Raw genomic sequence first — 27,833 nt, 5'->3', positions numbered from 1 at the left:
TAACTAATTTTGAATCAAACATGGCTTTAATAAGCACAGTAAAGCTTTTAAATTCATAGCAAATGTTATCTTTAATCTTGCTTTTCCCAATTATTTCCAAAACAACAGCAAAAATACTATTGGGCAAGGATACATAAAATACAAAATGTCCCAGACGATATGAACACAGCCTCGTTTAACTGCTAAAATTGTTTCATGTGTGTACGGTACATTCCAAGTCCTTTCAACAACTGCTCAAAAAAAAAAAATCATTATGTTTTAACTGTATAACAACACAGAGGCTAAGCAAAAGCACATGGGTGAAAGCCACAGTGAACGAGGAACGGCTCAAAATTGGTACGATATCGTGATCTCATTCCGTCTTCCTTCAGGCGGCTATCTGTGTCTCCTCGGCGAGCTATCCCTGCTCCTCTCGTCTTTCCTCCTAGACTCTTTGTATCTGTCAGAATGCCTGTTCTCTTTGTCTGCCCTCTCCAAGCCGTTCCTGTACGAGTCCCTGGAGTCGACCTCTTTGCGGCTCCTCTCTCGTGACTTTGACCTGTCCCGGCTCCGCCGCAGAGGCTCCTTCTCTCTGCTTCGGCGTCTATCTTTGTCCTTGTCCGTTCGGGAGTTTTTGCCTTCGTCCTTGTGCCTGCGTGAATCTGGCTGTCTGTCCTCGTGCTCCTGAGTGTGCCTGTGGTGCTGCTGCTGCTCTTTATGTCCTCTCCCGCGCTCAGGTTCTCCTCGTTGCCGAGCAGGAGGCGACTCATCCTCCTGTCCCCGTCGGCGAGAATCTCTGTGGTGCTTGTCGGATCCGCGGCGGTCCTCATTGCTGCTGTCTTGCCGCCGGTTTTCGAGTCTCTTGCTGGGCCGCTCCTCCAGAGGAGATCGCTGGTTTGCTGCCTTGCTGGACTTCTTCTTCTCCTTGTTTTTATCCTTTTTCTTGCTGGAGGCCTTCTTACGCCTTGAGTCGGAGTCTGTGAAGGGAGAGAAGAATTTGTAAGTATTCAGAGGAACCGAACGTAAGTTCATTCATTAATGTATGAAAAGGGAAAAGAATTGAAAGGAATTCTGGTTCAGATTAGCAATAACGCACTGACCTTAGGACCATTCACACAGAACTTCTTTTTCCATGCCAATGCACTACTTAAAGGAACACTCCACTTTCTTTGGAAATAGGCTCATTCTCCAACTCCTCCCGAGTTAATAAGTTGATTTTTACCGTTTTAAAATCCATTCAGCCGTTCTCCTGTTCTGGCAATATCACTTTTAGCATAGCTTAGCATAGATCATTGAATCCTATTAGACCAATAGCATCACATTCAAAAATGACCAACGAGTTTCGATATTTGTTGTATTTAAAACTTGACTCTTCTGTAGTTATATTGTGTACTAAGACCGGTGGAAATGCAAAGCTGCAAGTTTCTAGGCTGATAAGATTAGGAACTACACTTCCATTCCGGCGTAATAGTCAAGGAAGTTTGCTGCCGTAATATGGCTGAAGCAGGCGGAGTATTATCAGAAATGAGTTCCCAGCTAGTTTAGCATTTGCACATGTGCTGCATGGTATTACTGCTCCTTCTTCAGCCTTATTACGGCAGCTTGACGGACTTCCTTGACTATTACGCCGGAATGGAAGTGTAGTTCCTAATCTTATCAGCCTAGAAACTCGCAGCTTTGCATTTCCACCGGTCTTAGTACACAATATAACTACAGAAGAGTCAAGTTTTAAATAGGACAAATATCGAAACTCGTTGGTCATTTTTGAATGTGATGCTATTGGTCTAATAGGATTCAATGATCTATGCTAAGCTATGCTAAAAGTGATATCGCCAGAACAGGAGAACGGCTGAATGGATTTCAAAACGGTAAAAATCAACTTATTAACTCGGGGGGAGTTGGAGAATGAGCCTATTTCCAAAAAAAGTGGAGTGTTCCTTTAAGCTGATCTACTATTTAAGACCAACTAACTGATCTACCATTTAAGTTGTTTCTTCTTCTTCTGAGCCACATTTTAACACCTAACTCCTCTTAGAGTTTTAAAGCTACAACCACCAAACTCGGGTCAGACCTTCAGACCTTCCCAACTGATCCAACTTACGGTTTTCGTAAACCAGACTATCAAAATCACAAAAAATCCCATTGACTTTCATGGAAAGAGTGATAACTTTTGAACAATGAGTCTTATGGTGTATTTAAGATATCTACTGCTATAGCAAAGCTAACAACTCCCTTCAGAAATAACGACTTCAACCAGTCAACGGTCACTGGCTGCTTTGAAAAAGGTTTTGGACACTTTTTGGCTGGTCTTAGCTAGACCTGCTAAAAGATCGAGCAAGCTTAAACCAACTACTTTCAGCTTAAACCACCTAAGACTAGACAACCAGCAGGTGGTTTTAGCAGGTTTTTAACAAAACCAACTGGTTTTACCTTGTAAAATCTGTCGGGTTTATGCTGGGGTTTTTTTTTAGCTGTTTTTGCTACATTTAAAGCTGGTTTAAGTGGTTTTAAGCCATTTTTTATTTAATCAGCTGGTTTTAGCTGTTTTTTGTTAAATCAGCTGGTTTTAGCTGGTCTCTAACTGTTCATGCTAAATCTGCTGGTTTTAGGCAGTTTATTATGGAATCAGCTGGTTTTGGCTGTATGTAAACTAGCTAGTATTAAGCTGGATTTTTTTTTAATTCAGGCTAGCAACATGTTAAATCACATTAAAACATGCTAACAGCATGTTAATCATGCTAACAACATGCTTAAAATGCTATAAACAGACAAAGACCAACTAACTGATCTACCATTTAAGTCGTTTCTTCTTCCCAACCACATTGTAACACCAAACTCTTCCTAGAGTTTTAAAGCTACAAGTCAGACCCTTTAGACCTTTTGATCCGACTTACATTTTTGTAAACCAGACTATCAAAATGACAAAAAATCCCATAGACTTTCATGGAATGGAAAACTTCTGCACAATGAGTCTTATGGTGTATTTAAGATATCTACTGCTATAGCAAAGCTAACAACTCCCTTCAGAAATAACAAATAAAACCAGCCTAAGGACATTGGCTTCTCTGGCTGGTTTTAAAGTGGTTTTGGACACTTTTTGGATGGTCTTAGCTGGTTTTTAGCTGATTGTTTAATTAGCTGGATTTTCTTAACTAAATCAGCTGGTTTTAAGCAGGATTTTTCATTCAGGCTAGCAACATGCTAAATCATGTTAAAACATGCTATAAACATGCTGGTAACATGTTAAATCATGTTAGCAACAAGCTAAATCACACTAGCAAAATACCATCAACACATATATACCCTAGTAAAAAATAAATATACTAAAATGTATTTATAATACATTTATTTAATTCTAAGCATACTACAAATAAATTTACATATGTACTTAATAAAAATACCCTGTAATTGTACTTTTAGTATACTAAACTAGTATATTTAAAGTCTGCCAAATTTAAACTAATTTTGTACTTAATGCATTTTAATTGTTGAAGTAATGCTGAAGTCCAACTAAAGATTTAATTAAGTATATTTGTGCTAAAGTGAAACTATTGCAAGTATACTTCGGGTGCACTTTAAATATTTAGCATTTAAAGACTGATATTATTTAAAGATTATACAATCCGTATCATTAGTGGCATTAAAACATATTTTAGGCTTAATATTAAGAAATGCGCATTGTGGACAAGTAGTACTCCAAATAAAGTTTCATTATAATTTTCATATCAGTAAGTTGCGAGCGATCTGAACTATACTTAATATACAATAAATTCATTTTAAATCTATTACTTTTTTACTAGGGTAATCTACAGTATATAAACTTTCACAGCTGCTTAAAACTTTCAGGCTAGACTTTCTCAAGTCAACTTCACAGTTTGGCTTGGCTATTGTATGTAAAATCGCACTAGACAGACGTGTATGACCGCTGCGCTCGTATATTGCATCTGTAGCAGCTTCTCACACGAGTGATGCATTTTTAAGATGCATCAAGTTAAAATAATTTCAACGTTTATAGGCAGATATGCTCATCAATGTCGGTTCTAAATCAATGGACCAATCAGAAGACCCCTGAGATAGGGCAAGCGTCACATTTTTAAATGCAAAGACGCATTCTATATGAACAGTCCCTTAAATTTGCGATGTAACTTAAATAGCGACAGGTCTCTTCCTTCATATTTTCTATTTTGGATTCCACTTTTGCAATCACGCACTAGCCTTAAAGTTATAACATATCTTAAATAGTGACAAACACTTTCTTCCATATCTGATTCCACTTTTGTGATTATACTCTGGCTTTAAAGCTGTGATTTAACCTAAAAAGCAACCAGGTATGTTACAGCCTACTGTAACTACCTAGAACCATAGAACCGCAGATTAAATGACAGCAGTTGTCAAATTGGAGGCGTCTACTTGTCTTTTTTACGAATAGGAATTTTAGCTTACCAACAGAATATAAAAACAACTAGAACCAAAGTTGCTAGTCAACAGAGACGCAGTGCTAGTTTATCTTGAGTGATTTTTGCTTATTAGTATGGTTGAATCGGATCACTGTTTTTACTCATTTTGAGGAATACTAAATCCGTTTTTTTCTTCGTGAGTGAGATTCATGTTCACATTTATTCAATGAACTAAAGGAACATCTTACTCCTGATTTCTCTCAACATGGAGACAGAAGAGTTTTCAATAAATAAATGGGCAAAAAGTAACTAAGTAAAAAGTACATTTTCATATATATGAAAAAGTAATGAGATACTTTAATAGTTACTTAAAAAAAGTAATAGTGATTATATAACTGGCGTTACTTGTAATGCGTTACACCCAACACTGATTGTGATGTTCATCTGAGTAAAATTGATTTTTGCAAAAGAAAAAAAAATGGGACTTGAGTTTATGCATCAGTTTTTGATTTGTTGGAGGCAGCTCTGAATGCAAGCCTGCAGCAGATTGTAAAAACGGTTTTGGTTTATAAAATGACTGGACAAGCTTGGTGTATCAGAGAGAAGTCTGTTATTTGGAATACTGGAATATTTGTTATACTGGAAGTTTGGGTTTGATTAAAAACTCAAAATATGATTCAAATTTACCGGTCAAATTAAAAAAAAAAATCCAATAAACAAATAGATGCATGAATAAATCATTCACAAAAAGATCAGTAACGTATTTAAATTAGGTGAATTTCCATTTCATGCTGACAGTACATAACACACAGTGACAGTTCAAAACAACTCTCAGTGAGCGAGTCATTCGAAAAAAAAAAAAGTCAATATTGTTGTTTTTTTTAACTGATAAACTCTTTTAAAGATTATTTTTTTGTGATTTAAGAGTGGTGTGAGAGATTTGGTGAACCTACAGCACCCAGTAGGATCAAACCACTAACTTGCTTACACCTAGAAAATAATAAGCTGCATTAAATACGCCTGCACATGCACACATTTGAGAGGGAACTGTTAGAGAACGGAAAGTACGTGTTTCCTGAAAAGCAGCAATAAACATCAATTAGCTTTCATTAAACGGTATCAGAGGAGATGAGAGGCCTGACATCACATCTTTTCTAAAAATGTAACTTCATTAACAGCCTCGAGAACAAATTTCTGCACTTGAATGGCTGTGGCTCACAGACTCCTGTCAGAATCTGGCTGTTCTCAAATCTAATTATAATCACTTTTTACACAGTGTTGAAACCAGTGTCTATTTGCATGCATAATGGTGGAGGAAGTGTTTATAGCGGTGCTTGTCATTGTGCCGTAATTCAAAAGAAACTATTTATGAGCAATTTCTGGCTGGGATGAAGATATTTCTGCCCTGGAAATACGATTTATTGAACAAATCAGGGTTTGTGTTTTTTTGATCTATCAATCTATGACTTTCTTTTCATACAGACTTTACTCATAACAGGAAATATTTTAAAAGTGAGCGAAACTAGGAAAATGACCAAAAATAATGCATACGGTTTCAAAGCCTGGAAACGTTACAAAATGCCCTGGTTTTTTCCAGGTTTTCCACGACTTCAGGAATCCCAAATAGCTTTAAATTGAAGGAAATTTCTTAACATTTTCAAACAACCAAATTTAGGAGTTTTGGGGGAAAAAAAGTGAATTTATGTAATGGGATCTACAAAGTGGACACTCCTAAAGAACAGGCTGCTGAGTGACCAGTCATCAGAGCTCAGGAAGGGAGGGGGGAAAACACTCCAGAACAGGCAGAATAATTAAGGAAGAAAAACAAACACAAACACAAAACAGATCTCACATCAAGTCCAGACACGAACGGCATGTATAATCAGGCACCTGGCCAATGGCCACATTTTCTTTCACACTTAACAAGGTTTTAAACTTATGATGGAAAACAGGATCGTCCCTGCTATGTTCCATACAACAGTTTAGTCTACAACGCAGACACATTGTAACGTCAACAATCCAAATCTTTCCATTCAATCTAAACCATAAAAATGGGACATTTAGTCAAGATGACAACACAATCATGACCAAATTAAAAAAATGTTTGAGTTGGGCTGCATGATAAAACAAAATAAAATCCATTTCGCAATATGGCTTTGTGTTATAGTGAAGGCTGTGGTTTCATTTAAATGCAGGTTTTAGAGCTGCTTGCCTGTAAAAGAACATGCGCTTCAAAGCACATAAAAGTAGAACAATTATTAAAATCTATTATTTATTACATTTATTTATTGATCACTTTATGGTTACTCAAAGAGGTTTGGGCTGGTTCTTATAAAAATTAAATCCCAAGTTTGAACATCCACTTTTTTTTTTTTTTTTTAAGTCTTTCCCCAGTAGTTCAACTCAAAAAGAATGATTCATACTCTAAATCTTTTCGGATTTTTTAGATTGTTCACACTCCTTAACAAAATCACCCCAATCATTTAAAAACGACTCATTCTTACCAAACACATATACTCTTCTACTCTTCAGAAAATTCCTGTATTTCTGACAATAAATCACAACTATAACAATATATATAACAGAAATGCAAAATATCATATTTATATTATCACGAAGCCTTAAAGGTATAGTTCAATACTGTCACTAATTATTCTCCCTTATGTCTTTCCAAACTTGTAAGACCTTCAATCATTTCCGGAACACAAATTAAAGGGGTCATATGATGTGGTTTCTTGTTTTCCTTTGTCTTTGGAGTGCTACAAGCTGTTTGTGCATAGATAAGAGCTGTAAAGTTGCAAATTTTAAAGTCTCAAAACCAAAGAGGTATTTATTATAAAAGTTAAGACTCAGCCACATCTCCCTAACACAGCTCATTCAAACACGCCCCCACCTCTCCATGTCACAGGGTGAGTAGATTAGCTTAACACTGCCCATACGTATATGGAAAGAAAGAAGGCATAACTTTTACCGGCTGTAGTAGAGTTGCAGCCACCGCCATGTTGTGGAGACACAGTGTGTTTCACTGTGAAAGCAAAAGTACTTTGTTTGGCCTTCCAAATGAGAACACAACTAGAAATCAGTGGTTAAGTTATATTAAAGTTATAACACTGTTCCAGGACAGTACAATGCAAATATTCGAGTAGGTGATGCGCATTTCACTGAGGATAGTTTCCTGAACCTGGAAGAGCAGCTTACAATGCCAGCTGTACACAAAGGGTTAAGGCTATAAAGTGGGGCAATTCCAATGTTGCAAGGACAGTCTGGGCTTCTGACTGATGGCCTGTAAGTACGTTTTCATTTTTAAAGAACTTGTTACTGAGTATTAAAATGTGAGTTTTGAGCAGTGTAGAGTAGTGTTTGTTGTTTCTCGTTCTACGACGGCAAGTGCAGACATGGTGTTATGTTTATGCGATGTGCCGCAATGTGAAGCAACACGTAAAAAGACAGTATGAGTCATTATAATAAGTAGTTATGTCCCCACTGGATGCAACAAATGCCTCATTAATAATGGGTTTTGTTGTTTCTGTCTCATCACGCCGAGAAAACAGCATGGTAAGGGGCGTAACATTTCGAAGTTCCGATCTAACTAAAATGATTTGTGATCCACGCTCCAAAGTCCCGAACTGAATCAAATGGTTTGCGATATGCGAAGTTCCAATCTAGATCAAATGATTCGCAAACCTTTCGAAGTCCTGATTTGAAGCCCAATCTGAATCATATAATTTGCGATACGCAATCCGACTGCAGCACTTTGAAACAGTGAATCATGTTGCGACGCAATGGTTTTTGAAATCATTCAATTTGAAAATGAATGGCTCTTTTAATTTGATGAATTTGTTTTTTTGCTAGTGAATCGCTTGAAATAAAAAGTCAGAAGTTTGAATCAATCAGAGTGCTTCTGGCTTAAATGACTCATCTGTTCCCCCTCTTGCATCTTCAGCCATGTTTACACAACACCATCAGTACTACTACTACTACTACTACTGGTTTAGCTTGATAGTTTTATGACATTAACTGAAATAGGGGAAAAAAAAAAGTTTTCTGGGTACTGCGTGAATTATGCATGAACCGATAGATACATTGTGTTTCAACTATTCAAGCACTTTTCAAGTACCTCTTCAAGAATATTGCTATTTTTAAGGGTTTTCCAGGCCTAATATTTCAAAAAGTCAAATTCAAGTACAGAAGAACTCAGAAAAGTGGTAAATAAAAAAATAAATAAAATGTAACAATTATGCATGCATTATTGTACGCTTGAGAATGAAGGCAGAGACCAAACATTTTTTTTCAGCTTCATAACATTACGATTGAACCACTGATGTCACATGGACTATTTTATTGATGTCTTTACTAAGTTTCTGGGCCTTGAACGTGTCAGTTGTGTCAAAAATATCTTATTTTGTGTTCAGAAGATGAAGTAATGATAGAATTTTCATTTTTAGATATATTAACCTATTAATAATAAGAAACATTTAACTATTTTATTCTATTATGGATCTGATTCCACGTAATTTCACACTTATTTTAATCAAAAAGTAGTAGGTTAGCCAATCATAGGTGCCGAAAATCAAACTCTTTTTAAACTAAACTGATAATTCAGATGGTTTTGATACCTGAGGAGCTGTCACTGCTGGAGGAGGAGTCCGAGTTGCTGGATGAATCAGAGTCGCTGTCACTGCTATCACTGTCAGATGTGGAATCTGAAGATGAGGAGGAGTCTGAAGAAGAAGAGGAGGAGGAAGAATCAGATGACTCCACCTCCTGATTCTGGGTCATGATCATCTTAGGAGCATTCTTCAGATGTTCTCTCAACTCATCGCTGAAAAAAAACAAACAGTTCTGTGAGCATTAGTTCACAATATTTGGAGAAGTCTCAAAAAGAGGTACGTAGATTTCACAGATACGTACGTAAGACCTCCAAGGCCAATTGATGTGAAGAAATTAATGGCAAATCTTGTGTTCCTCGGGTTGTCACGTGGGAAAAGACCCTCAAAGAAAGATTGAAGAGTCCTAAGGAATAAATATAAATGATATGGTCCATTATATGACTATTATTTATTGATTACCTTAATTCAATGAAACAGCAGAGTACACAAAGAAAAGCACTTACATGTCCTTCAGTCTCTCGTTCAGTTTTGGCAAACCCATATAAGCACAAAGTTCCTGGAACAAAATCTTCACAAAGATTCGACTGGAGGATGTCGTTGTGTCTTCACTCATTTTAACGCATTCAAGGACCTGAGAAAAAAAAAAAAACACTGTTTTATTGCATCAAGAAACCAATAATGTGTCTGGCCATATTGATGTGTTCTTGTCTAAATGTAATTACATCTTGCGGGATGCATTAGTTTATTAGCCACGTCTAAATGCTGATGTGGTGAACGTGAAGAAAGAAGTAAAAGAAGTAACTCACACTCCATGGAACGGAGTCTGTGTAAAGGAGATGAGCAAACATTCGAGCAACGTTGCGCAGTTTGTTGGTCTCAAGCCGGTGGATGGTTTCATACTGTTCCTGGAAGATGGCTTCAAAACTCTCCATGTACTCTTTCTTCAGCAGGCAAAACCTCTACATAAAGATAAAAATATCAGATGAAGAAACAAAAACAACTGTTGCAATCTCATACCAATATTACAGATGACATTTTAAATATTCATAAATCTAGAGAGAAAACAATTTCACCCTACATCATGTTGGAATCTATTAATAAATAAATATTAAACTTAAATCACATAATTTTATAATGCATTAATTAAAAAAAGAACATTTAAACAAAAGTAAAAAAAGATAACATGATAAAATTGCAAAATCAATTTAAAAACGAATAACCTAAAAAAAACTTAAATCAAAATAAATCAACTAAAACATTGAAATACAAATGTAAATAAGTATTTTAAAACCTTGTGATCATATAATTAACAAAAGACAGAAGACAGGCTCACCCCAGCTAGGAGACCAAAGAACTTCTCGTATGTTCTTTGCTGGGCACAGCAGTCCAGGATCATGTTGCACAGCTCTTTCTGTGGAGAGAAAGAAAAGCACATGAGAAAAAAAAAATCACAAATACAGACGGATCATCAGGGAACTGCACTTTAAAATAAACACAAAAGGAAAGGTGTGGGGCTGATCGTCCATTCCCAGCACTTCTCCACTAATGCCTATTGATCTCATAACCTCATATCTTCACCAAGGAGCCTGTGATTCTGAGACAGACAGCACGACAGACAGGCTCAAGATCAATTTAACAAATTCAACCTGAATGCATTAGACGCGATGATCTAAAAATAGTTCTGGTGAACTCTCAAGTCTCTTTTCTCAAGTGCACTGGATATCAGTCCAGGCACATGAAGCGCTAAGCACTTGAGATATGGATTAATCATTAAGAGGTTTTTTGTGAAATAGGAAAAAAAAATACTTAATGAAAAGATCACACAAAGCCATTGGCTTCAGAAGACTTGGAAAAACAGTGCATGAGTCATACAGACTACTTTTATGATGCTTTTTGTCTCATTTTGGTGCTTTGGTACTAATTTGCACTCAAGTGTTGCCAGTACATGATACAAATTTATAGGTATTGATAAATGTAAAAGTATAGGAAAGAATTTTCAAATATATATATATATTTTTTTACTTGATTTAAAGTTAAAAAATATATATGCAAACAGGGTTCGTACAGATACTGTAAAATCAAATTTCAGGACTTTCAAGAACTTTAAGGACTACTTTTTTGATTTTTCAAGGACTTCAATCATGAGATCTCACTTACCAAACAAATTATAAATAAAAATATACTAATAAAATGACACCCACTCTGAAATTCCGATCTAAATCAAATGTTCCGATCTGAAGCAAAAGATTCACAAACCTAAACTAAATCAAATGATTTGCGATTCCGTGCTCCAGACTTCCGATCTGAAGCAAAAGAATCACAAACCCGCACCGCAATCCCAAACTAAATCAAATTATCTGCACTCCACACTGCAAAGCTCTGATCTGAAGCAAAAAACAATAAAACAAACAATTCATGAACCCGCTCTAAAATCATAATTTAAATCAAATGATTTGCGATCCGAAGTCAATCTGAAGCAAAAGATTCATGAACCAACTCCGCAATCTGGATCTAAATCAAATTATTTGCAATCCAAAGTTCCGATCTGAAGAAAAAGATTTGCGAACCCGCTCTGTAAACCCAAACTAAATAAAATGATTCGCAATCTGCGGCCCAAAGTTCTGTTCTGAAGCAAAAGAATCACAAACCGGCTCCGAAATCCCAATCTAAATCAAATGATTCACAATCCAAAGTTCTGATCTGAAGCAAAAAATTCACAAACCCACTCAAATGATTCGCAATAAGAGATCCGATTGGATCGTTTTAAAACAGTGAATCATTTTGTGCCGCAATGGTTTAACTGATTCAGAGTTTCAAAAAGGTCAGTTTCATCCATAACTATAATTGCTTTTTAAAATAATTAAAAGCGATGGTTTTCCAGGCCTTAAATTTCAAAAAGTCAAATTCGAGTACATCAAGCACTTTATGAACCCAACAATGATAATAAAATGTTTCTGGAGCCCCGAATCAGCCAATTAGAATGATTTCTGGAGGATCATTTGACACAAAGACTTGAGCAAAAAGAAATTCAGCTTTGTCATCATAGAAATAAATTACATTTAAAATATATTAAAATAGAAACAGGTATTTTAAATACTAATCATATTTTACAACATTACTGTATCTTAGTGAGCATTAGAGACCTACTGACCACAAATATAGTAAAACAAAAAAACAAAATTTTTTTGTGAAACAAAAAAATTACATGGAAGTCAATGGGTACTAGAAACATTCTACAAAATATCTTTTGTGTTTAGCAGAAGAAATAATTCTTTCAGGCTTGGAACAACTTGACAATGATTTTCATTTTTGGGGTGAACTATGCCTTTAAGGAATATTGCCAAAAGCATCAATGTTAGAAATGTTAAAAAGTGTTGTGGCTGGAGGCATGCATAGGCAATACTCTTCAGGTCAAAAGTTTGAAATCCCTTATCGAACCTTTCCTCCTGCTTGGCCTTGGTGCGATCCTACCTACAGATGCTCATTCCTCCCCTCACAGGAAACAGGAATGCCCCAAACAGCCATTTAACTCTTCCCACTTCACACCTGCGGCTCAAGCTGAGCTCCTGAGCCCTGTGCTGCCCTTCCCTGTAGGTGTAACATCTCATCTTGCTGCATGGATACAGAAGCTGCCACATTTCCTTCCTTATACCTTACAACACTCCATAAGCCTATTGATTTCAGGCCCACATATATTCATCAAGGAGCTCAGGATTATATGAAGGAAAGGCATGCTTGTGATCAACTTACAAATGAAACCCCGGCAGGCTGCAGTCTGGCACCAAATGACGCTACAACTTAAGGAGGTCCAAAACACTTTTAATAGAAGGATATCAAAAACCGTAGAGTCCAGGCAGATGACGTATTGAGTACTTGAGGTATGGCTGAGTATTGAGCTCTGATGAGATCGGTTCTGACTCTTCTAACAGGTGCCTGCAGGCAGCGAGCCACATGTGCCAGGTGTGACGGTAAGGTGTTCTGATCACAGGACAGTTTGACACGAAGTGTGTTTTAGCCCTACAGCACCAGTCTCTCATATTAACACCCTATATACAGTATATTTCAGGGTAGGTGAAATCATATACAGTCTGTGCTTGATTACTAATCAGAAACCTTTTCTCTCTTAGAGTCAAAGGTATCATTAGAGGAAATGAGGGGGGGGGGGGGGGGGGGGAGAGGATGGGATGATTTCTGGTGAATAATGACATGATTTTAGAAAAGATTATTTATTAGTACTGTCATGTTGCATTTTGTGTCATTTTTAGACGATGACAGCTCTCACCATGTATTTTTGTTATGGATATCCTGCATATATCTTTTAAAAGCCTAAAGTTGGTAAGATTTTTCATTATTACCAACAGTAATATTTTTCTATGATGCAAGGCTAAATTTTTCCACAGCCATTACTGTAGTTTTCTGTTACAAAAAACACTTCTTATTTTAAAAACAGTTATGCAGTGTAATATTTAACAGTGATACAAAAGTTTTTACTGTGTTTAGTAATGCAAGTCTTAACTACATTTGATTAATTTAATGCATCCAAGCTGAAAATAAGTATCGATTTCATCCCAAAAAAAAAAAGAAAAAAAATCCTTACTCTAAATTTCAAACAGTAGTGCATAAATTACTAAACTAAGGCCCTATGAAATCAGTTGTATTTTTTTTCCTCAAATTAAAGTTATTTTTTTTCCTGAATCCTGTTTTTGTTTTTCCTAAACTCTGTTTTAATCGTAAAATAAATTTTGACAGGTTGCTGTGAAGACCTTTAACTTTCTGTCTGTATATGATATGATGATACTTTTAATCAATAGAAATGGTAAAATACTCAGACCAGTTCTAGACATTATGTTAATGTGTTTATCTACTCATATATTGAGGCAGCAGAGACAGAAAACACTGCGTCATGTGCACTTTAGTAATCCTATGCTTTTGCAGAATTCATTCACACAGAGACACGCAGAACATGCAACATTCATATCTAAATGGTATTTTTGCAGATTAATATTCACAGACACTAGTCCATATCGCATTTTGATTTGTGTACTGACCTACTTTTGATGTATCTGTCCAAAATTTGGCAAATTCTGTGACAATTTACGTTATACAGTAAATTCCATTTTTATGACTGGATTTTGCATTCTGTCCACTTTTTCCTGCCTCGGCGAAATCACAGGCTCCCACAAAACAAGGGTGATTTTTATGTTGCCTTTCCAACATATCTCAGAAATTAGTAATACAGCCATCATTTAAGCTTCCAGTTCCAGAAGAAATCCAACTACGGTTCCCCAACTTGGCTAATACCTGCTTCTCATGTATGAACGGGGAAATCCCTGTTAATTGAACTGCTCTAATAACACCGGCAGCATTACTGTGCAGCAGACCAAGCAGGAGCACAAATCCGCACTTTGGTGAATCATTCTCAGATTCGCTCATTAGCATCATCCCGTTGTCTTAAGCAGAGAAACTATGGTGGAGCATTACTGTGCGTTCACACCGCCGCCGGCGAGAGCGTCAAAGTGGCCGGAAGTCATTAATTTTCAATGTGAGCCGGCAGCGAGAAGCGGCGCGGCGCGTTTTGGGCGGTGTGGGCGTCGGGGAGAGTTGAAGTCAGGTCAGCTTTATGGTAATGAGCTATGACGCGGCTCGGCGGCAACCAATCGGAATGTAGAAGTTCACCGCTGAGAGGTTTCCAAAGAACGCAGTCGTGTAAACTTGGTTCCGGCCACATTAGTAGAAATGGAGGCGAAGTTAATTATTGCTGTGGCGGGTTTCCCCATAATCTACGACGTGTCCCTGTTTTTAAGTTTGCACTTAACCATGAACACAAAACCCACACCATACAAATGGCTTTTAATTGGTTTATTTCGTTAGCAAACATGTAACTACAATTAAATTCAATGTCTTATTTTCATGTTTAAAATATTTAATGAGGTTAACTAACTTACACCCTACTTGTTGTCAGTCTGCACAAGATCGAAATGCTTGTTTGCTTTGCGGCCGCTTTAAATACAAGACCAAGCGTTCGATCGTCAGAGCGTCAATGAATCTTTCTACAGCGTTGCTTGCAGGGCGGCCAGAGCGAATTTTGACGCTCTCGCCGGCGGCGGTGTGAACGCACAGTTAGAGATTCTGTCAAGGGAGATGTAAGGTAAATCTCTTCAGCCCAAAAGGCCAGAAATCCCATAGTGACCCTTTGCGCTGATCCTACCAGCAAAGCAAACTAGAGGGATTACACGCTCAAAACAGCCATTTTAGCACTTCCTTCTTCACACCTGTGACCTGGTTGATCTCCCGCATGCCCTCACTGTAAGTGCAACATCTTATTCCTCTCCCCTCTGCTTTGACTGCTTGGATGTATTATATCTAGAGGAACTACAGAATGATGGACGGACTGTGATTGACACGAAGCTGATAGAAGCGTTCCCCTCAGGACAGACTAGTAATTTTTGAAGAGAGATATGAGAGGAAAGGGAGCGCAGCGGAGCATCCGTGATGTGAAATCTGTAATCGTGCGCAGCAAGACTGTTGCCACAGATGACCGGCCATCTGCTCTGCAAAGACTGATGGAAAAGAAATGATGAAATGCTATTAGCTTTTATTAAAGCTGCAGCACATGAAGAACAAAAAGAAACAAATGTTTCTTTAACCATTTAAAGAAACTTTAAAACCACGGCAGGCTATTTCATTTCCTCTCAAAAGAAATTGGCAATGCTGTCAAATCGACAGCACAAGGACTGAAACCCAGACTCACACCCAGACAATCAATAACCACTTACCTGCAGTAGATCCACAACACAATAAAACTTCTATATTGAGAGCAAAAAAAGAGAAAAATGTCTTATCATGTTGCTAAAACCCAGTATCAAAAAATTAGAAGTTGAAACTTCAGAAACAAACTGGCTCAACTGAATCACTTGCACACATGGGACGTTGAGTGAACTCAGTCAGGGCTCAGCACCACAACCTTTTTCTTTTTGTGTGGATGAGTGCAGACTGAGCCTACACATCTACCTGAGGGAGAGGCAGAAAAAGTCAGGTTGAAGAACTGGCCCATCAAGACCAAGCTGGAGGATTTAATCAATAACTCTAAGGAGTGAAAGCTCCAGTGAAGAGAACTGTGCAGGAGAAATGTATTTTCCATTACCCCTGTATCGGGTGTGAAAAATACTCTTCATAATCTTCATAAAGATGTCAAAAGCACAGGCGAACCAAAAAAAAGAATGTATTACTAGTAAATATTGCAATTAAGGGGCCAAGTACAACAAAGGCAAAATGAGGAGCTAAGCATGGCATTGAGCATCAGACCAACTGCAACAATGAGTAATTAAAGGTCCACTGAAGTGCCTTGAAACACGCAGCGTTATTCTATGTGGTGACGTGCTTTTAACTGAAACAAAAACATATCGCCCAGCCCCCCGCCCACTTATTTTGAATAGCCAATAGCGTTTCATTTATATCTCTTCGGGCCAGAGCCGTTCAGCTCGGTAAAGCCGCATTTGTAGCTTATACAGCCACAGACTAATAAATTACCCCATAGATTCAATATGAAACTCATAATCATGCTGAGGCTGTGTAGTTTAATACATGCCGATTGCACATAATGAGCGCATATGATCTGCTCCGTGTATTGCGTCTCTGTTTAGGGGGCGGGACAATGCGGACTCTAGAGAGCATTTGATTGGACAGAACGTTTGATGAGAAACTGAAGTGCACGGTGATATCATCAAAATTGTTGATTCATATTGGCGGAAGTGACGAGACTGTAAGTTTTGAATGCCCATATCTTGTAAACGCGAATTTTGTCGTTGTTTTGAAGCACACTAGCTTATAGATAATCTTAAGGATAATACATTCATACTAAAAGCCAAAAAACTTTAATTTTGATTTCAGGGGGACTTTAAAGCCATTTCAAGATGGTTTAATCAATCACAAATAAATCCTGTAGTAATGTGATTTAATGGGCAATCACTTTTGACCAATAGGTGGCGCTGTTATCAAATCGAAGTGGCGCATTCTGTGTAAGGTGGCAATGCCATACACAAAGTTGGGTGTCAATATCAAGTTTTGCAGATATACAGCCTGTTGGATTTTAACACGAAATCCATATCTTTTTGGCTGTCTAAAGATGATCTCGATTTTGGAGGAGTTTGAAAAAGTAGGTTTTCAACATAAATAAAAATGGTGGACAGGAACTTCGGCCAACTATGGCAAAATTGGTATCCATGTTCTTGGTATGACTCAAGGAATATTTGGAGATTTTGATTACAATAGGCTAATGTAATGGAAAGTTATTAGCATTTTTGAAAATGTAATTTTTAATGGTTAATTAATGTTTATCACTTTTGACCAATAGGTGGTGCTGTTACCAAATTGAGGTTGTATGGTCAGTGTAAGGTGACAATGGCACATACAAAGTTTGGTGTCAATGTCAAAGCTTCGCAGAGATAGTCTCAGATGCAGTTCATCAATGCGTTAAACAAAGCATATTGATGCAAAATCCATATTTTCTTTTATCAGTGTGGTCTAAAGATTATCACTTTTGCAAGTAACTTCTGAAAGTTTGAAAATGCCATTTAAGTACTTTCACATTAAGTTAAGAGGGATTCTTAAGAAATCTGCACAGATCAAGCACCATTTACAAGCCAAAACGGCTCTAAACAAATAATCTGTCTAGATTTTGATGTGTGAGACAACAGGAGGTGGACTTTTACACTGGAGGGAGCAATATTATGAATTATGAACTATGTGGAAAAGAGTGTTTTTTTTTGTTTTTGTTTTTTTTTTACCAGTTTTAATTTTATTTTTGGCCAAACGGTTCAGAAGTTACAAGCAAAAATAGCAATTTTTCATATCTCCTGACCACTAGGTGGTGCTGCGCCAAAAGTTAGCAGGTAGCCTCAGGTTATGGTTGTTGTAACACACATCAAGTTTAGTCTCAACATGCCAAGCCGTTGTGGAGATAAAGGGACAAATCCTTTTTTGCATGTCTTTATTCGAGAACGGTTTAACTAACCAACTTTATTTCCATAACTTATTGCCAGCATGGTCTGAAGATGATCTCAGACAATTTTGGTAAAAATCAGACAAACCATCTATGGTTCAAAAGTTATTAGCATAAACATGATTAAAACTTTGAACAAGTGGCGGCTCAAGTCTGAGTTAGAGACTCTAAACTTACAGCGGTTGTTGTTGAGACTGTCCTTTATATGTGTCAAATTTCACAACTTCCAGAGCAGAAAAATAAAAAGAACGTCAACGAATACAATAGATGCCATTGCACTTTCAGTGCTTGGCCCCTAATAACTATTAATAGTAAATCTTCATTGTTAGTTTTTGGTGTAATATCAAAATACATGAATTTTCACTATTTTTACCGTAACACATTTGGGAATACACAACACGGAAAATAACATACTGAGTCTTTGTTCTTTCCACTTCAGCCCTGATGCCTTTGAGGCTTTTAGTAGACCACAACTACTGAAAGAGCTTACAAATGGCATTTGGTTTAAACCTACCATCATTCTTAATCATCTTCAAAATATCTTCTGAGGCTGCGTAAATGTTCTTTTAGGAATCCAAAATGACATTTCTGTGGCATCACAGAAATATTGAACGATAGAGTAACTCCTTAAGGTGTGTGTTCAAATCCCTAACCATTAGTATGAGCACCAATAAGACATTAGGGTGGCATTACAATATATCCTCACAGCTTGTTGAAGTTAAGGTGGTCTTTTACCTTTTTTTTTTAAGTGACTAGTCTTAGTATTTCCAACGGAGATATAATAAACAATATAATATAATATAATTACCAAAAAATTGGTAATGTAATATTGCAGACACAGAACTGATTTAAATTAGACTGGTAAACAACCACTTACAAGCAATGCCCTGTCATCCAACTACAACATCCAGTTTCTTCCTTTCAATATTGTTTTGATCAAACAAAAATCTAAATGATAATCCAAGGCAATTATCCTAAATGAAAACAGCAAACTAGCGAAAGCTAGTTATAAATACTAAACACAATGCTGAACGATCATCCATATCCCTCTCTGCACTCTCACTCAGTAACAAACACAATGGCAGCAGAAGCTCTTTGTGAAATGAATCATCATTCGATTAGCGTCTCATGCAGCTGAATTATCTATCCGCTAACTGAATGTAGTTGTGATTCAGTCTGATGCACTCGATCCATACGTTTGCGCTCCATGTGGCTGAGGCTGGCGGAGGCAGAAATGTGACTGAATAATGAACAGGCCATCTGTGAAGTCCCATGATTCATTCTGCACTTGTGATGTGTTTATTGCTCACAAGACTAATAATCGCGCCATCAACTCCACTGCCAGACAGCGGCTGCTCAGCATCAATTGTCATTGCCTTTGCTCATTTTCACACAAACTTTGTCGAAAGTGTGCACTATGAAACATTTTACAATCCTCTTCTAAAAGGGAAACTTTGATGTGGCGACACGGAAATTATGAGATTGGCTGTGATGTTTTTAATACTTTCTGCCCTCGACATTTTAATGTAAACATCCACACAGCAAGTTGAACCATTTATGTTTTCAGACGCCAAGGTTTGGCCTTCATGAAATGATCACTTTTAACTGAAGGCTGAATAAGAGTGAATCATCTCTGCTTCATGGACCTCAGTCAGTGCAGACAGAATATTTAATGTGATGTGAATGAAAATGAGGCTTCCTAGTTTTTAAAAACCCACATATTTTTTTCTACTAGAAGGACTGACCTACTGTTGAACTACTGTTTAAAAGTTTTTTTTTTTTAAGTAATTAACTTAAAAAAAAACATTAGTAATTAACATGTTGGACAGTAATAAATTACAATTTAAAATATATTACAATAAAGCACGATGGAATTGAAGGATTACAATGGAATACATGTGATGTTCACAGCGATTTCAGCCTCAGCCACCTCAAAATATGAGTATATGAACACAAATATAACTGCTCTGAGAGACACTTCATGACCATTTTAATGTTTCTTTTGAGAAAAAACTACTGTCATATCATACACAAATAGAAAGTCTTCACAGCAACCCATCAAAATAAAAGTTGGGTTTGACTTAAAGAAACTGTGACAAAAATATATTACTTAATGTAATGATAGAACTTATTTTTTAAGGGATATTTACCAGAAAAACTATTTACCAAAAATTTTTAATGGAAAAAAATGAAACACACAACAGTATTTTTGAAAATAAATAATTAAATAATAATATTTTTTATTAAAATCAATTAATTAGAGATTATTCAAATTTAATGAAAGCTTTAAAATTGAGTTTAGAAAATTAATAGAAAACAGAATTTTGTAAAAAAAAAAAAAAAAAAAAAATTAAAATAAAACCATATTTGAGAAAAAATATAAAATTTCATAGGGCCTTAGAAGTGTAATTTTGTTACACTTTTAATAAATTGCTGATAAATTGTGTAAGTTTTATTAATTTAACATAAATATATTTTTTAATTTAACCATTAAAACATAGTCTAGAAATAAAAATTAATTTGAGAAAAAATAAAACCAATTTCATAGGGATCTTAACAACCGCCAAATTTTGAACAATATTGATTGTTAGATGTTTTTTTTAACAACTTTTCTGCAAACAGAAAACATGGTAAATACGTTCAATGAAGTTGAGGGTACTATATACTAATACAACCAACAAATTGGCCACACAGTTAAACACAACAGGGGTAAAGGACATGTAGAACCTTGGAACTGATGGGAGTTCAGCACAGATCTTCAGCTCATCAACATCTTGTGTGGAAACTAGAAACCAAACATGTGGTGGCCTTCATACAGACTATAAACAAGCTCCAGCCTAACAGAGACACCTGCCAATCAGTAGCAGCTGTACGGAATTTAAAGCTACATTCCACCTTTTTATAGTCATCTTTAGAACACGTGAAAGCGAATGACCTCATTCAGAGGGATTTTCTTAAAATAATGAAGTTCCTTTTCTTAATAGTGACAAAAACATTCCCCAAAAATGCTCAGCTTGGAATTACAGCTATGAATTGCAAATTAAGTGTTATTTTACAGGGTTTCCACACTTTTTAACCAATGCATTTCCATTAAAATGATTGCATGAATAAATGAAAACAGGTAAGAGAATAAGTAAAATCAATAAAAACCATTCACTTGTGACCAGATCAGTTGCTCACAGCTGTGCAATATTTTAAATCAAAAGAAAAAAAAAGAAAGAAAACTGTATATACAGTCAAGCCCAAAATTATTCATACCCCTGGCAAATTCTGACTTAAAATTACTTTTATTCAACCTGCAAGTTTTTTTTTTTGACCGGAAATGACACAGGCTTCTCCCAAAAGATAATAAGACGATGTACAAGAGGCATCATTGTGCAACAATATATTTCTCAGCTTTTATTTACATTTGAACAAAAAGTGGCATGTCCAAAATTGTTCATACCCTTTGCAAACTGTCAGTCTATAGGAAAATCCAAAGATCTATACCATTCCAAATAGTCCAAGATGTACTAAAGCATCCTAATTACCCTGATTTATTGGGAACAGCTGTTTTAATCAACTCAACAGGTGAAAAACAGAAACTTGAGCTGTTGATTTGTGGACAGTCATGGCTAAGACAAAGGAGCTCACTGAGGACCTGCGGCTGCGCATTGTGGCTGCTCATAAGTCAGGAAAGGGCTATAAGACCATATCTAAATGTTTTGAAGTTCCAGTGGCTATACAGTGCATTACTAAAAAATACAAGACGTTCCACACTGTGAAAAATCACAGAGGATGTGGTCGGAAGCCAAAAGTGACACCTGTGCTGCCAAGGAGGATAGTAAGAGAGGTAAAAAAAGAAACCAAGGATCACCACCAAGGCCATCCTGATGAATCTGGGCTCTGCTGGTGGCAACATCTCAAGGCAGACAGTCCAACGGACACTGCACACCACTGGGTTCCACGGACGCAGACCAAGGAGGATGCTTCTCCAGATAAGGCACACAAAAGCCCGCTTGGCCTTTGCAAATGCTCATCTGGACAAAGACTTCTGGTCTTCTGTTTTATAGTCAGAAGAAACAAAAATTGAATTGTTTGGCCACAATGATGTAGCCTTCATTTGGCATAAAAAAGGAGAAGCCTTCAACCCTAAGAACCTAATGTTTTGCGGGTGTTTTTCAGTCGGTGGACCAGGGAACGCAATCACAGTAAACGGCACCATGAAAAAGGAGCAATACATCAAAATTCTTAACAACAACATCAGGCAGTCTGCAGAGAAACTTGGCCTTGGGCACCAGTGGACAATTCAGCACGACAAGACTCAAAACACACAGCAAAAGTGGTGAAGAAATGGTTAGCAGGCAAAAACATTAACGTTTTGCAGTGGCCCACTCAGAGTCCTGACTTAAATCCAATTGAGAGTCTGAGGAGGGATCTGAGGATCTGAGAATTGAGAATCTGAGGTCTGTCATTTCTAATAAAAAAAATAAAAAAAACTCAGTAATTCAGTAACTCAGAATTTGCCAGGAGTATGAATAAGTTTGGCCTTGACTGTATATATCCATGTATTTCAAGCTTTGATTATCCCCATGACTCTTGCAGTCTTGGAAAACCATTTGAAAATTCCCTTATATTTTCAGGTTCTCCATAACTGTGGGAACTCTGCAATTTAGGAGCAAAGCCAGATCACTGGGCAGAAAGAGCCATCACTAAACACTCAAGGACGGTTTATTCTAGAGCGACAACTCAGGAGGGACAAAACGCAGTGGGTTCCAAGGACGTGAACCCATATGTGTGAAAGAAACACAGCGCATGCCGTGATGTTAAAATGAGCTCTAAACAAGGGACTGCGTTTGTTGCCTCCCATTAAAAGTAACGACCTTTAAAGACAGATGCGCCATAGTACAGCAATGACACTACTGAAAAAATAATCAGGCTGACACATCAAATTAGGCAGAAATGTATTCGTCTCATGTTTCATGTTATATGTGTACATCATTAGGACATTAAATTGGACAAACGAAACCCCAGCCAATCTTTCAGATTCCCAGTTTCAGATGTCTAGTTCCAATAATAACTTATTTATCAAACAGTGATGTTAAGGAAACCAGAGGAGTTGACGTGTTTCCTCATGTTGCAGAGACACATGGGGGTTTGAGGCAGGCTCAGGTGTGTGTATGTGATGACGCAGAGGGCTGTGGTAGGTCTGGACGTGAGCCATGTTCTGCCAGTTCTGGCTTCAGGGACAGATCCAAGTACATCCCACTGCTAACAAACTGGCAAACATGAGCCCTTCTTTGCAATGAGGTAATCATTTACACATGCATTTATTTCATGATTTAAATCACTTTTATGCTTAATGCTTCTAAACAATGTATGAAAACAGTACTCTCATCAAAAGACATTGTGACAATATTCTAAATATATATATACACTGCCAACCAAAAGTTTGGGATCTGTAAGATTTTTTTAGCTTCAAAGAAGTTTCTTATGCTCATCAAGGCAGCATTTATCTGATTAAAAATCTAGATAAAACAGTAATATTGTGATATATTTCAATGTAAAATAACTGTTTTCTGTGAATATATTTTAAAATGTAATTTATTCCTGTGATGCTGATCCTGTGCAAATAATGTTGGAAGTGCAGCCTAAAAGTGCCTAGAAGACTAAAAGCCAGCCAACATTTATATACTTTTAATTATTTAAACTGAATAAATATAGCAAAATTCAGGTAGTGATAAAAGTAATTGTGGCATTTTTAATGTGGAGTTAAAATAGTGGCAAGGGAAGTGAAAAAGCTAAGCTACTGGCACCAACAGAAATAAATCCTTTTTGCTAAGACATAGCAGATTTATTTGGAGGTGACAGTGGGTTGTAGTGATGTCACCCACAGCACAGCTGACATATGTTTGTATGCTGGGGAGTGAGTAGATGCCTCTCCCCCTCCTGACCTGCTCTCGCTCCTCAGTCTGTGCAGAGGGCTGGAGCGACGCGATAAAGAAGGCATTTGTAGGATGCTACCCCTGTTACACAATCTCCCTCAGGCTTGCAAACACAATGTTTCCATCTTGTGCACCTCACTGGCTCTTTTCTCAAAAGGCCAAAAGCAGTAGATGTGGTAGTGAGGGTGAAGGGGCTCTATTCCATTTCGGGACATTTTTACAATCCCATCTTATTTGATACAGTTCGTCTTAGCGGAAGTCATTTCAAAAGGAGGACAAAACATGATAATCCCTACTGTGCATTTTTGTTGACATTACATATATGCTCCAGGGACAACATACAGATTTATCTGTACGGCACAAGCTAAACAAGACAGTCCATATTTGGAATAAGAAAGCAGAGTGGACCCAGGGGATTGAACCTGGTTATCATCCACATCTCTCTTAAAAGGTCAAACGGACCGATTAAAAGGCTGAAAGCCAAGAAAACCAATGTGTGCAGAGCAGGGCTGAGGGATATAGCCAAAAAAAAAAAAAACACATCTATCTTTATACTTATCAGCTTTTTTCGATGACATTTGATATATAGCTTGATATTTATGTATTTTTGTTCTCAAAAGGTTTAAATGGCTGATTTTTGTTTTTTCCAACAGAGGAGGACTACAGCGGATAAGATTCACAAGACTGGTCAAAAAGTAAAAAGACAAGGAAACTTGATCGTTACAAATACAAATATTAACAACAAACAATATTTAATATTTTAAATAGGGCTGTCAATAACGATTATTTTGGTAATCAATTATTCAGTCAATTATTTTGATTAGTTTTTGGATTTTTCTGAGGTAAAAAATAAAATAAAATTGATCATTACAAATAAAAACATTAATACAAACAATATTTAATATTTTTTAAAAAGCTGTCAACAACAATTATTTTGGTAACGGAGTAATTGGTCAATTATTCTGACGATTAATCGAGTATTTGGATTTTTCCCCCCGAGGTAATACAAATAAAATGGATCATTACAACAAAAAACAAAACAAATTTTTTTTAAATATTTTAAATAGGGCTGTCAATAACAATTATTTTGGTCATCAAGTAATCAGTCGATTATTTTGGCGATTAATGAAGTTTTTGGATTTTTCTGAGGTAGTAAAAATAAAATGGATCATTACAAATAAAAACATTAATACAAACAATATTTAATATTTTTTAAAAAGCAGTCAGTAACAATTATTTTGGTGACAGAGCAATTGGTCAATTATTCTGATGATTAATCGAGTATTTGGATTTTTTTCCCCGAGGTAATACAAATAAAATTGATTACAATTTTTTTTTAACAAACAATATTTACTATTTTAAATAGGGCTGTCAATAATGACTATTTTGATATTCGAGTAATCAGTCGATTATTCTGACAATTAATCTGGTATTTGGATTTTTTTTTTTTTTGAGGTAATAAAAATAGACAAACAATAGGCTATAAATTAATTAAAATACATATACAATAGCACTGAGGCAATAATAACTGGTCCAAATAAAGCATCTAAAGCAAATAATCATATGGCTTTATTGAACAAAACTGAAAATGCATAATGTATTATAAACAATAGAACTAACGCACATTACGCATATCAGTGGCTGCCGACAGCCTGACAATTGTTTTTACACTTTACAGCGTGATCTAATCCTTGGATAATACTGACTAAACAACATTTAATTCAAATGTCCACTTAATCTTTAATACTGGGACATTTCTTTATGACAGAAATGCTACAGCCACTGTATTTTTCTAAACATGTGGACATCAAGTGTAAAGTGCTGAAGTATAAAGTCAGAGTGAGGATTTTAACTTTTATTTTAAAATTGCAATGAAAAGTTAGTATATTGAGAAAGATACTGATGTATTATCCTGTGTTTGCATAGGTTTTTAAATTATTTACCTTACAAATCTGATGAAATGGCGCACATTGTGTTCCCAGATGAATGTTATAATAAACCCAAACTCACAGCAATAAGCAGAGATGGAGAATGAGATGCTCCACACATGTAAATAATAACTGTTTGTGTGGAGCAGCATTTACTGTGACAGAGTCACTCTGACACACACATAGGTAAACTACATGCATATGCAAGTGCATATAGTAAACCTGCAATGCATATATTTATTTAATTTAATCGTAGTGTTTGTGAATTCATAATAGTATTATGCTTTAATACATTTTTTAAATGGGTTTAATATATCATGCAGCCTTAGAAAATGATCTAATAAAGGGTTTTAACTTACGGCTTATGATTTAGTCAGTTACCCAGATATGTGGACGGCCATAACGGAGATAATCAGCAGGATTAATTAAGATATTAGACTAATATTCACCTATATGACTGGAAATGATAAGAACATACATGAATGTTTTCAAGATTCTTGCCCAGGAAATCCTTGTTCAGTTTGGCCAAACGCCCTTTGTTCCTCTGACAGTGACAGCCCTCATTTTTAATATATTTTATTTTTGCATGTATGCTTCTATGTTTGTATTAGCCTACCTTTTAGTTGTATTTTCCTTGTTGATAAATTTACTGTTTATGTAATACTGTTGATGTGCTTTAAAAGTTTGGTTAAATTAAAAGCTGCGTTTTTAGAATGCCACAAGAGATCAAACACGTCAATCTACTGCATTTACATAGAAAAACAACAGAAGTGAAATGGAAAAACAGAGCCTCATTTAACTAATAATTTGCTTAATCCACTCACATGTGGCATTTTTAATTATTATAATGTTATTATTAAGATATCCTTTTATATTAGTGTCGTTAAATTCATTTAATAGTCTAAACATTGTTATCTGCCGAATAAAAAGGGCATTTAAATAACTGAAACATAAAAACGTTTATATCGTCAGAAAAAATTGCTAAAGAGACATTGTGAGTATTCGACATATCGCCTAGTCCAGTGCTGTAATGGCAGATCTGCAAAGCAGAGCTCAGGTGCTGACAAATACAGAAATTTCCATCAAACTGATGAGCTTCTGGCACTGAATTCGTGTTTTATGAAACAGCAGGGTGACAATCACAAACGGGCCATTTCTGGAGAAAGACATTTGATCAGTTAAACAGGAGGGAACACCCAGTTGCCATTAGCCAAAACAGCCATTTTTCCCTACTGTGAAACTGCAAAACAAGGATATTAAGATGACAAATGCTTCCCAAGTGACCACAAAGGCACAAATTACCTCTGAGACTGAAAACAAATATTTAGATGAAGTTAAAAGCTTCCGATAAACAGCTGTGTGCAGAGACACGAAAAGCAACATAGATCTGCAGGATTTTAGAGAGAACAGCAGAGTTTATTTACGTACCGTCTGGCTCTCGGGGAAATCCATTTTTATCAACTTGTGGGCACATTCTTCGAAGTCCAAGCTGTGAAAATAAAACATGAAAACATCACCTTCTGCATTTCATGTGCTAATGAAATATAACACATTGAGTTCAACCGATCCCATGATATGCATACGATTTTAATAGATTACATATAACTTCAGCACATAATAAATCAAATGCAATATGTATTAAATATGAACCAGACTGCATTCAAATTAAGCTAAACTATCACAGTACCAGAGGGCATCATCTGTTGAAGGTTAACAAGGGGAACACCATGATCAGAATAATAATGCAGTCCTAATACCCCAAAGATATTACAAAATATGTGTGCTCTAAGGAGAATTGAGGCTGTCTGTCTTAAGCAGGCTAACCCTTTTGCTTGTCCTGGGATTGTGTTTGGTCTTCAGGGCTTCATTTAAGGACCAAGATTCTCTTTAAAGCCTATAGGGACCCATTTTGGGCTAGTGTTTACTGTAAAGCTGTTGGATCTGTAGCAGCATGGATAAAGACATTATATTATAGCTGAGCTGTGAATTTGCAG

The 27,833-nt window shown here is 36.4% G+C and overlaps 1 protein-coding gene across 1 annotated transcript; it reads right to left on the bottom strand.

Moving 5' to 3' along the window:
* Positions 1–45: 45 nt before the first annotated feature.
* cwc22 (CWC22 spliceosome associated protein homolog) lies at positions 46–27,324 on the bottom strand. Its single transcript, XM_073846252.1, has 7 exons — positions 27,268–27,324; positions 10,320–10,397; positions 9,793–9,945; positions 9,490–9,617; positions 9,288–9,389; positions 8,993–9,198; positions 46–956 (listed from the first exon to the last, which is right to left on the bottom strand). The coding sequence occupies exons 1-7, from the start codon at positions 27,289–27,291 to the stop codon at positions 376–378; spliced, it is 1,272 nt and encodes a 423-aa protein (XP_073702353.1). The 5' UTR covers positions 27,292–27,324; the 3' UTR covers positions 46–375.
* Positions 27,325–27,833: the final 509 nt, after the last annotated feature.

Source organism: Garra rufa, chromosome 8 (assembly GCF_049309525.1).
Source record: "Garra rufa chromosome 8, GarRuf1.0, whole genome shotgun sequence".
Lineage (NCBI taxonomy): Eukaryota > Metazoa > Chordata > Actinopteri > Cypriniformes > Cyprinidae > Garra > Garra rufa.
The sequence above is the reverse complement of the archived record's forward strand: the minus strand, read 5'-3'. Positions and strand labels throughout refer to the sequence as shown.